This window comes from Crotalus tigris, unplaced genomic scaffold (genome assembly GCF_016545835.1).
Source record: "Crotalus tigris isolate CLP2741 ecotype Arizona unplaced genomic scaffold, ASM1654583v1 scf7180000018682.9941245338:1185362, whole genome shotgun sequence".
In the NCBI taxonomy this organism is placed as follows: domain Eukaryota; kingdom Metazoa; phylum Chordata; class Lepidosauria; order Squamata; family Viperidae; genus Crotalus; species Crotalus tigris.
This window is the reverse complement of record NW_024097143.1, coordinates 571164-583823: the sequence shown is the minus strand read 5'-3', so window position 1 is coordinate 583823 and position 12660 is coordinate 571164. Positions and strand designations below refer to the sequence as shown.

At 36.4% G+C, this 12660-nt stretch overlaps 1 protein-coding gene across 1 annotated transcript; it reads left to right on the top strand.

The window, feature by feature from the left end:
- Window positions 1-418: 418 nt before the first annotated feature.
- LOC120313431 (vomeronasal type-2 receptor 26-like) lies at window positions 419-12609 on the top strand. Its single transcript, XM_039355345.1, has 5 exons — window positions 419-700; window positions 1506-2318; window positions 2949-3176; window positions 9897-10023; window positions 11705-12609. The coding sequence occupies exons 1-5, from the start codon at window positions 419-421 to the stop codon at window positions 12607-12609; spliced, it is 2355 nt and encodes a 784-aa protein (XP_039211279.1).
- Window positions 12610-12660: the final 51 nt, after the last annotated feature.

The window sequence follows — 12660 nt, the reverse complement described above, 5'->3', positions numbered from 1 at the left end:
TTCTAATAGCAAGATCCAAAGAAGTCCATCACCTGGCATGGTCCAAAAAATGATACAGATATCTCAAATTATTTTTTGGAGGAATTAATTTCTGAGAATATTTCCTGCTATACAATATAGGGAGTGAGCTTTTGGTCTGATCTTCTCCTGCTTTCCCCTTCATGGGGCCAACCAGAATAGAAAGCTGTTACCAAAGGTCACCCTGGGCTACAGCATTAGAGATACATTAGAAGGTGGTGCATTCCATAACTAACTTCAGATTGTTAGATTGTCAAATCTGTGTACTAGCCTTATAAGACAGCAATCCAACTGATTAGTTATAAATATCCTTAAAGGAACAGCTTCAGGAAATATGATGTGTTTTTATGAACTGAAGATGAAAACCAACTGCAGTCTCCTATCTTGCAGTATACAGAGTATGAGCTTATGGCGTGTCCTGCCCTTCTTCTTTGCCACTCATGAGATCAACCAGAATCCAAAGCTGCTACCCAACATCACCCTGGGCTACAGCATCTCTGAGAACTTTTTCAATGCAAGGATAACATATGAGGTCATGATGGACTTGCTGTCTACAGGGCAAGAGAATGTCCCAAACTACAGTTGTGGAAGACAAAATAATCTTCTGGCTGTCCTTGAAGAGACTGATTCGGAACTCTTTACTTCCATTTCAACTATGCTAGGCATCTACAAAATTCCACAAGTAGGAATGAATACTGAAGCTAATTTAATTTTGTAAAGTCTACTGATAATCCAAAAGGGGTCAGATAATGAATAAAATGAGTCAGATGACAGAGCTTATAGGACGCCTGAAATGTATTTTCATCAGACATTCAAATACATTTCTTCATTCTTACATCATTGCATATCTTGATTTTTTAAAAAGATATACAGGTTACACAGAGATTTTTCAACTGAACGAACCTTCACCCATAGCTCATCTGAAGTGCTCTCAACCATATTTTGCATGGAATTTGCATCCTCTTTTTCCACCCTTCTGCCTCTTTTCCCTGTCTTCTGGTCACTGCAGTCTCATGTCTTGGCAGACAAAAACATCTTTTTATCCTTAATCCAACCAATTCCAAACAACATCTCTAAGGATTGTAATGGAAATAACATAGGCAAATGTTACTTTAAGAGAGTTTTTCCCTACTTGCACAAAGAGAATAAAAACATACCCAGCTGACATGTTTTTTTTCTGCTGCCATCACGTGACGTTCCATTTTCCCCAATCTATGATCAAAGCAAATCAAAGCCTGTACAAGAGTACAGCAAAAAGAGAAACACTGTAATACAGCAATTTGTTATTGGGGAAAGGAAAAAAAATAGGATAATAAAACAGCACATCTAAATTGAAAATTCTGTGCAGTTGTATAACTTGGTGAATATAATTGACCAGCTGATATATCAGTATAGAGTTAACATCAGAAGAAAAATCCCTTAGAGGTAAGAACTTATTTTTGTCCTTAAAAGCAAAGCAATTAACCATCTTTTCTGTTTCATCTTAGATCAACTATGGGGTCATCAGCCACATTTCAGAGCAGAAACATCATTTCCCTTTTTTCTACCGGATGAGTCCAAAACAAGAACCTCCTCACTTGGCAATTGTCATGTTGCTCCTGCATTTTCAATGGACGTGGATCGGCCTTGTTGCTCCGGACAATGAAAGCGGAGAAAAGTTCAGAAGAACCTTTGTGCCAGAAGCTGAAAGGAAAGGTGTCTGTGTTGCCTTTTCAGATAGCTTACCCAGGGTTCTTAGAGCAGGGTGGTTAAAGGACATCCTTGAATATTTTAGCTACACTAAAGTGAAAAGTATTGTTTGTCAGTTGGACTCTCAGTCCTCATTAATACTAGCAGTGGTAATACGAGACATTGAAAAGAAAAAAATCCTGTTTGAGGAAAAAGTATGGATTGCTACAGCTTTGTCAGATTTAAATGTGAGATTATTTTACCAGTTGGTTGATCTCCAGCATAACCATCTTTTATTATCTTTCTCAACTAAGGCAAAGAAAAGGACACAATATTATGATTTTAAATCACATTATTCTGCTACAGGAAAGTTTGGGGAGGCAGCATTTCAGTGTTCTTATTCAAGTCCTTTGTTGTCTAAGAAAGTTTGGAACAGATGCCTGGAAAAAGAGACCTGGGAAATCCCATCCATGGATCTGGTTGGAAGAATCCTGTCTGAGGATGGCTCCAGCATTTCCACAACGATCCAGGTTGTGGCCTGGGTCCTCAGTGCTGCCTTTTCCTCCCAAATGAATAAGAGGAGGATGCCTGTTGGGGACCACCAGACACTCCAGATGATACAGCCATGGCAGGTAATGCTTCTTCAAAATGTTGCTGATGTTTCCCTTTCAATTCTTAAATGTTAAATTAAAGACAAACATCATCTTATGGGATAACCCAACAACAATTGCCTGTTTCTAATATTTGTTCTGACCAGATGAGGCATTTTAGAGAGAGAGAAAAAGATAGATTGTGTTGCTGAATCTTCTAGATTAAACCTGGGTTGCTGCTTTAGGATCCTTGTGAGGTTACAATATGATGTTTCAAGAGACTGGAAGATTCTTTTCACAATTGTTGAATAAATAAGCAGTAGGATATGACAATGACCATCATGCTCTATTGAGCTTCCACCATTGTTGCACAACATGTTTGGGATCTGAGCTTACCAATTTCATAAAGAAGAGCAGGCTAAAATATTAAATTAAAATGATCTGTATGTGTGTGAGAAGGGGAGACAGATAGACATAGACAGACAGACAGAGTGGAAAGAGCTTGGAAGAAACAATGGGAGTGGGAAAGAAAGAGAGGGAGAGATGTAATTAAAGTGAAAAATATACTCTTCCTACCATATTTGCAGACAGCAGCACTAGGATAAAGTACCTCTGTTTTGATTTAGTGCTCAAGTGCATACATTGCAAGGGTGATTCTCCATGTCTTTTCAGCTCCATCCATTTCTAAGAAACATCCAGATTTACAATTTTTCTGTAAATGATGTTTATTTGGATGAGTATGGAATTTCCACTGCTGACTTTAATATTGTGGACTGGGCAGTATTTTCCAACAAATGTGCTGCTGGGGTGATAATTGGGAATGTTGAAAAAGAAGTCTCTTCAGACATCAAGATCTTTGTGGATGAGAATGCCATTGTATGGCCAACATCTTTTAACCAGGTAACCAAGTCTGCCTCTATGTGGGTTTTATTGTTCACCTATTCCTATGTATCCATGTGATTTTGTGGTTTACCAGTTTTTTTAACTCAGATGGAGAGTCACCACTGCTAAAAGGACAGGTTGAAGGAGACACTATTTCTCCTGGTCCTCTCAAAATATCTGTTCTTATAATAAGGGATATCCGGTTTGACGTTGTAGTGATACAGATGTGGAGAGAGCAGAGCTCCACATCCCACACTTATTTTCCTTCTTCCAGGGAGCCCCAAAGGGTCAAAAGTCACCCCAGAGAGGCAACAACCAAGGAGGAAACCCTCATTGATTATGGACAGATGTCAGTTAGACATTTGATCTGAGGAAATCCTTCCAAACTGACAGAAGAAATAGGGACTGCATTCATGCAGTCTGTCCAAGAGCTACTGACAGCAGGGAAGGGCAGGGACTAGCCCTATGAGAGGATCAATAACAGCATGTCATGGAACTGGGTGAGAAGATCCTCTTTCTATCTACCACTTTTGAACACTATTCCCTGGAATAGATAAATTCCCCCAAATCAAGAACTCCCCAGGCGTGACTGGAGGAAGGGGATTCCCCCCCCCACCTTACCAGAGAAACAAAACTGGCAGAAAGAAAACTTTAAGAGGGACAGGAATAGAGAATACAGAATGATAAACAATGAGTAATATAAAGACATTGCTTTGCTAAATTTGATCAACTGTCAAAATTATTAATTTGTGCTTGAAAAATAATAGTATGAGACTAATCTTATGAATAACTTTCGATTTAAAATCCAATTACTTGGGAGAGTGACAGCTAGTGGTGAAATAGAGACAAAATCTTTCAATATATTATCCCTGGAATAGACTTGGGATAAAGCCCAGATACAGATAAGCAGCCAGCTGGATGACTTTGAAAGCTCTTAGAACTGTAACAAACAGCTGAAGACGGAAGCAGGATTTTATGTAATATTTTATCAATGAATGTATGGAATTATACTGCACACTGTGGATTACAAATGTCAGTTGACCTGGGATTTCAAGAAACATCTAGAGACAGAGAACGATATGGCTTTTTACTACTCCTGGCTTGGTGAGTCTTACTGATTGGTTTAAGATTGGCTGGCCATTTTGGATTACAAACATTGATTGATTGGCAACTCTTGGACTTTGCACTCTGGACACGGGGCTACATTAGACTTTATAACTACCCCTCCAGACTTGATACTGACAGACAAAACTGGACTACAGTTTTTGGTTTTTTGTGGCAAGTCAGACAAGAACTATAAGAATTACATAATATGATTTTAAATTTAAATTGTGTACTGATGTATTGAATATGAGATCTGGGTTTTTTTCAGATAAAGATACTTTCCAGGGGGCACAACAGACTGATGATAGAGTAACTGGAGGGGGAATAAAAAAAGAGTATTCCAAACCTTGCTAAACCTTGTAAAAAACCTGCTTCAGCACCATCATCTGGGTAGCCCAGCCCAGTATATCAGAGATCGATTGAAGCTATGATTCAACAAAAAAGTGAACAATTTTCAAAAGGAAATGCAAACAACATTGCAATCAATTCAGGAATAGAACATGATGACTGAACCTTCATTGCATTGCAGTAGAATCTGCCCTTTTGCGGAATATAAGTCAGAATCTGAGAATGGGGGAAAGATTCCCAGCCATATGAAACAGATGGCCACCTGAACCCCAGAGCAGGAGAAGATGATGCAATTGGCCAAAGATTTCCCCAGCCATTTCCTCATTTTGCTTCCTGGCTTTGTGGCCAGAAATGCCATCACCACCATGATAGTCTTGGTCAGCATAAAGAAGATACAAGGAAACAAGGAGACACAAAAAAATTTGGATAAGATAAATGAGCAGGTCTTCAATATAAACTTACAATTAGAAAATTCTCAACAAATGATTATAAAGAATGAGCAAAAAATCCAGAAAATGGAAGAGAAATCAGAAGAAACTGAGAAAAAGATGGAAGAAAGAAAAGGAGAAAATCAAAGATTAGCACAGGAAAATAAAAGCTTGGAAGATACAACCACAATACTGGAAATGGAAAATGCGTCACACTTTTAAAGGCTACAGAACATACCTGAAGATAAGGAGGAAGTCCTAACAGAAATGATTACTAATTTGTTTGCTGAGGCTCTAGAAGTGGAAAAAAATGAGATGGAAGGAGAATTGGATCAGGTATATAGAATTAACTCAAGCTACACAAGGAGACATAGACTCCCTAGGTTCACGTTAGATTTGTGAAAAAAACAATGAGAGATGAAATATTGAAGAGAGTGAGAGATGAGCCACTGATGTATAGAAAAAAAAAGAAATTGTGGTCCTGAACAGATCCCTAGGAGGATAAGAGATTCTCGAAAATACTACCAATTTTTGATTATAAAATTAAATGCAAAAGGAGTGAATTTCAGATGGTTGGTCCTGGAAGGAATATTAATAAATTGGGATGTGAAAACATATAGATTGGACTCCATCTTTAAGGCAACAGAGTTCTATGAGACATACAGAAGTTTTCTTGAAGAGAAAACACAAGAACCACAAGGAGATTGGGAAAATGAAATACAGAGAAAGTTAGTAACAGAAGAGACACCCATACAAAGAGAAGAAGAAGAAGAAAAAGAAAACACAAATCAAGAAAGAGAGTAGGTGATAAAAGAACAGAGACAGGAAAGGCCCACTAGGTGAATAAAACCTAAATATAAGTAAAGAAGATGGAGAAAGAAAGTGGAATTTTCTCAATGAATATAAATGGATTGAACTCCCCATCAAAAAGAAATGATTTTTGCACGATTATGGAAACTAAAAATAGATATAATTTGTCTCCAAGAAACACATATAAAAAAACAACACTATAAATTGCTGGAATGCCCCAAAATTGGGAAACTTTATTTTACATCAGCACATCAAAAGAAAAGAGGAGTCACTTTATATATAAAAGAGACATTAGAATCCAAACAGGTCTACTCAGATGAAGAAGGAAGAATCCTAATGGTAGAAATAATGATAAATCAAAAACAGATACTGATGGTAGCAATATATGCACCAAATAACAAACAAGAAGAATTTTATCAAAAATTACAAAGGAAAATATTGGAAATGGAACATCAAAACATTTGCTTGATAGGAGATTTTAATGCAATTGTCGATAAAAAATTATATTATAGAAGCAGCAAAGGAGGGAAAAAGGAAAGAAAGATAGAATGACAGAAGAAATTTCCATACAGGATACTTATAGAGAAAGAAACCCCAAAAAGACCAGTACATATTTTATTCGAATAGACATAAATCTTGGTCTAGAATTGATATGATATGGATGTCTCCTGAGCTAAGTACTAATATATATGAGATTGAGGTAAAACCTAATATTTGGGCGGACCATAATCCAATAAAGATGACCCATAAAGAGATAAAGAAGAAATCAAGATGGACTTTGAATCAATCTTTGTTAAAAGAGAAACAATTTGTAGAAATAGCAATAAAGGAAATGGAGTATTTCTTTAAAGAAAATAAAAAGGAAGCAACATCAATTCAGAATGTATGGGACACAGCCAAAATGTATTTTAGAGGATTAGCTATAACATATATGGCTAAAAAGGACAAAGAAAAAACCCCAACAATTTACAACACTAAGAGAATAATTCAAGAAACTGGAATTAGAATTACAAATACATCCACAAAAGAAAATTGTGAAAAGGCAAATGGAGAAAGTGAAACATAAATTAAATTTAATAGAGTCAAAAGAATTGGCTCTACAAATAAAAAGGGTAAAACAAAAATTTTTTGAAAATGCAAACAAGTCGGAAAGATGGTTGGCATATAAACTAAAAACAGAAAGAGACAAGAAACTGATAATAAACTACAAGATGAGAAGGGTAACATACAATTTCAAACTGATGCAATTAAAAAAACAAAGAAGTTTATGAAAAATTATATGATGTAGAAGGAATTTCTCGAGAAAAAAAATGATACAATACTTGGAAAATCCAAACCTACCAAAAATATCAGAAAACCTAAAAAATATATTAAATGAAAAAATTACAATGATGGAAATCATAGAAGCTATAAAAAAGCAGAAAAACGATAAAATACCAGGACTGGATGTGCTACCCGCAGAGGTTTACAAATATCTACAAGATACATTAAGCCTACCAATGAAGAAAGTGTGTAACGAGGTATTATTAGAGGATGGAAGCAAGTATTACTTTAATATGAAGGGAAGATTCAGATTTGACACAGATGAAAAATTATAGACCAATATTATTATTAAATGTGGATTATACATTTTTTGCCTCAGTAATAGCAGAGAGATTGAGAAGATTCTTGATTGAAATTGCTACTGTTAGATTAGCAAAAATGTTTAAAAATATGTCTAGCAAATGTTGGAAATGTAATCAAAATCCCAGTACATATTATCATTTGTGGTGGACATGTGTAAAAGCAAAAATCTTTTGGACTAAAATACATACTTGATGAGAAAAGATGTTAGGAAAACATGTAGATTTTAAACCTGAACTGTTTTTTTACTCGGCATAATGCTAGAAAAGTTTGATAAACGAAATGTATATTTAACATTACATGTATTTGCACTGCACTGGAAAAATGAGATAGCACGATTGAAGGAAGCAATAATGAAGAAAATATTGGACTATGCAGAAATGGACAGACTCACATTGAGAATCAAAGTAAAAAAAGATACAGAATACTTTCAAATATAGAACTTATTTTATCAATTATTGGAAAAGCAGGGCAGAGAGTAAGAATTTAACCAATTTGTTGTTGTTGTTAATTGCGAAGTCGTGTCCGACCCATCGCGACCCTATGGACAACGTTCCTCCAGGTCTTCCTGTCCTCTACCATCTTCTGGTGTCCATTTAAGTTCACACCTACTGCTTCTGTGACTCCATCCAGCCATCTCATTCTCTGTCATCCCCTTCTTCTATTGCCCTCAATCTTTCCCAGCATTAGTGACCCGGTGAGTCCTTTCTTCTCATTAGGTGGCCAAAGTATTTGAGTTTCAACTTCAGGATCTGGCCTTCTAAAAAGCAGTCGGGGTTGATCTCTTCTAGAACTGACCGGTTTGAACGCCTTGCAGTCCAAGGGACTCGCAGGAGTCTTTTCCAGCACCATAGTTCAAAGAATTTAAGCAATATGACTAGGCAAAAATCAAGAGAAGATTCAGGTTTGTCACAGATAAAAAAAATTATAGACCAATATTATTATTAAATGTGGATTATATTTTTTTGCCTCAATAATAGCAGAGAGATTGAAAAGGTTCTTGATTGAAATTACTACTGTTAGATTAGCAAAAATGTTTCAAAATATGTCTAGCAAATGTTGGATATGTAATCAAAATCCCGGTACATATTATCGCTTGTGGGGGACATGTATAGAAGAAAAAAAAGTGGACTAAAATACATACTTGGTGAGAAAAGATGTTAGCAAAGCATATACATTTTAAACCTGAACCTTTTTTACTAGGCATAAGGCCAGAAAAGTTTGATAAACAAAATGTATATTTAACAATACATGGATTAACTGCAGCAAGGATTATATTTGCACAGCACTAGAAAAATGATATAACACCATCGAAGGAAGCGATAATTAAGAAAATATTGGACTGTGCAGAAATGGACAGGCTCACATTGACAATCAAAGGAAAGGAAGATACAGAATAATTTTAAATACAGAACTTATTTCATCAATGATTGGAAAAGCGGGACAGAGAGTAATAATTTAACCAATATGACTAGGCAAAAATCAAGCCAGACAACACATTGTTCATTAAGCACAATTGAATTGTAATGAAAGAAAACTAATAAAATACTTTAAAAAAATCTGTTGCTTTTGATGGGAATACCAGCATTGCTCTGGTGTAGAATGGAAAACATGTTGTTGGCTAGCTCAAAGCTGCTTGTAGCATGTAAGGAAACTTAGGAGCATCACAAACCAGGGAACTGGCCTTTGACTTTGAGGGACTTACGGTAGGGCATTTTATTCAGTGGAATCTTTGGTGTTCTCTGAGCTTGCTTGTTTGCGGGTAATTTCATTGATTAATTTCCCAACTAAGTAACATCATCAATGCCTGATGATAGCACTGATAATGTTATCTACTCAAATAATGAAATATCTGCAAACAGGCAGTCAAAACCAGAGAGCATCAAGGAGTTTACAATTCAACCCTGAGTTACACAGGTTTTCTTCTGTTGAATCATTCAATGTTTTTTTAGAACTGGAGTCTTCTTTGAGACTTAATTGATAGTAAATTGAGATCTAAGAAATACATATTGTAAGAAGGCAGAGGAAATGTTGCCACAGATGGTGTTCTAGCAATTGCTAAGATAAGATGAAGTAAGCCTTTGCTTTCCATGCTTTGGACTAGGCTTTCCATAGTTTTGTAATATTGACCAGTTGGCTGAAGCTGATAGGATCTGAAGCACAAATGCAGAAAAATCCCAGGATAATGATGATTGGACTGGAGAGTCAGCAGCTTTTTCTGAACATTAAGGGGACTCTGAGATCATAGCCTGCAGAAACGAAACTGCTAGTGCAAAATTTCACTAAAACAAAAATATTTTCATTGTATTTGGAAAAAGATCTTGAAATTACCTTCTTGAATTCATGAACCCACTTTGGTGCTCGCTTCCATTTTTAGAAGTAATCCCCTCATTCATACATTTCTCTGATTTTTCTTTCTGTTCAGAAGGCCCCCTTTTCTAGGTGTACGGAAAGTTGCCTCCCAGGATATACCAAGCTGATGAGAGAGGGAGAACCAGTTTGCTGCTACGACTGTTCTCCATGTATGGAAGGAACCATCTCTGTGCAGGAAGGTAGGTAATTCAAGAACAAAGAAGCAGCACTAGTCTTTTATTCTAAGGATAATATAGTAGCAATAGGAATTGCACTTAGACTTATATGTTGCTTCATAGTGCTTTACAGCATGCTCTAAGCAGTTTACAGAGTCAGCATATTGCCCCTCAAAAATTTGGGTCCTCATTTTACTGACTCGAAAGGATGGAAGAATGATTCAACCTTGAGCTGGTCAGTATTACCAAGATTTGTTCTCGTATACCAATATGCTACATCTAGACTCAGGAAACAGACTAAAAACACTGCAAGAATTGTTCAGTGAAGGTAAAATTCACCATTGTGAATGTTTTCACAAGTTGCTGAAATAATAACAAGCAATTTTGAAAAAGATTGAGAGACCTTAAGAAATATGACAGCATTTGAAACACATATAGAAAACAAGATTTATGATTAAGAACCATATATAAGTTTCTTTTTGAAATACAACATGGAGATGGAAAAAAATAAACATTTTTATGATAAAATGGATGCAAAATGTCAAACAGTTGATCACAATGCAAAAATGAGAAGAGCTTTCAAAAAGAAAAATACAGAAAATTCACACCAAGTTATAATTTAAGGGGAAATTGCTGCAAAATGTTTTTCAAGTGTTCTACAACTACACCAACAATTGCAAAATAAACAAATAATAGAACATTTAAAGTTGGAAAAGCCATGATAAGAAGGAACATTTTATCATCTGTAGTGGTTATGCAGAAGAACCTCAAAAGCATTGGAATGAAATACATCAAATTATTCAGAAAAAATCCTATACAAAATGAACCGAAATCACAAATATTCTTTATAAGTATAGTTTCAAAAAGAAAAAAAAATGCTAACCCTAACCCTTACCCTAACCTGAACAAATTTTTGAGAGAATTGGAAAAATAGATATTTTGTCAGTGATGTCAGATTGGGAGGTCAATTTGCAGAATATGCAGCAATAACACAATTGACAATGCGTACAGCAGTGATTCTTTGCAACATTAAGTCATGGGGACATGAACTCCCAGAATTCCTCAGGAGCCATGGAATTCAGGGAATTGGGGAATTCTGGCTGAGGAATTCTGGGAACTGAAGTACATGTCTTAATGTTGTGAAGTTTGAGAAACACTGATCTACAGTATCTGTGATGAAGTTTAAGCAACTTTTAAAAAGAATAGCTCTCATATGTGGAACACATTGCACAGCAGGATATATTTAAAGTTTTAGAACATGATTTTTAACTAGAAACTTTTGAGATGAATCAAAACTAATATCAGATACCAGCAAGAATCTTTACACTTTAAAGTAAAACACACAGGGAGAGAAACAAATAGATTATGTGTGGAAGTTGTTTGTGTATGTATTTTTGTTTATTCTACTCACAGCTTGGGGAAATAACAAAAGGGAAGAATGTTTTCCATAAACATAATTAACTACTTTATTCATGCTTAGTAATTAAGCATTTTTCCCTTGCATTTCATTATTTTAATAATATTTTTTGAGAGAGAGAGAGACAGAGAGAGAGAGAGAGAGAGAGAGAGAGAGAGAGAGAGAGAGAGAGAGAGAGAGAATCTTTATTGCTCTTTATTGCTCTATCTACATTCTGTTTCTGGTCGGTTGGTCATGATGTGCTGAATGTCATTGAACCACTATTTAAAAAGCAGTTGTGTTTTCCAGATGTAGCCCAATGTGCAAAATGTCCAGATGACCATTTCTCCAACGAGAAGCGGGATCAGTGTGTCACCAAAGTTATAACTTTCCTGTCCTACAGAGAAAACCTAGGTCTCATCCTGGCTGTCTTTGCCCTTTTTTTGTCTCTTACCACTGCCTTAGTTCTAGGAATTTTTATTAAATATCGAGAAACTCCCATAGTCAAAGCTAACAACCGTGATCTCACCTACATTCTGCTGATCTTTCTCCTGCTTTCCTTCTTGACTTCCCTTCTATTCATTGGTCAACCCAAGAAAGTGACCTGTCTTCTTCGACAAACTGCCTTCAGTGTTGTTTTCTCAGTTGCTGTGTCATCCTTGCTGGCCAAGACTATCATGGTGGTGATGGCATTTCTGGCCACAAAGCCAGGAAGCAAAATAAGGAAATGGCTGGGGAAATCTTTGGCCAATTTCATCATCTTCTCCTGCTCTGGTGTTCAGGTGGGCATCTGTTTCATATGGCTGGGAATCTTTCCCCCATTCCCAGATTCTGATTTATATTCCCAAAAAGGGCAGATCCTACTGCAGTGCAATGAAGGTTCAGTCATCATGTTCTATTCTGCCCTTGGCTACTTGGGCTTTCTGGCTTCCATCTGTTTCTTGGTAGCTTTTCTAGCCCGAAAACTACCAGGGGGCTTCAACGAAGCCAAGTGGATCACCTTCAGCATGCTGCTCTTCTGCAGTGTTTGGGTTTCTTTTGTCCCCGCCTACCTGAGCACCAAAGGAAAATACATGGTGGCTGTGCAGATCTTCTCCATCCTGACCTCCAGCCTCGACTTACTTGGCTGCATCTTTGTCCCGAAATGTTATATCATCATTCTGAGACCTGACATGAATGCGAAGGAGCATCTAATGATGAAAAACAATGAGTGATCTTGATTTTGGCAGTTATATTTTATCCACATTATTGCTAAATTAAAATAA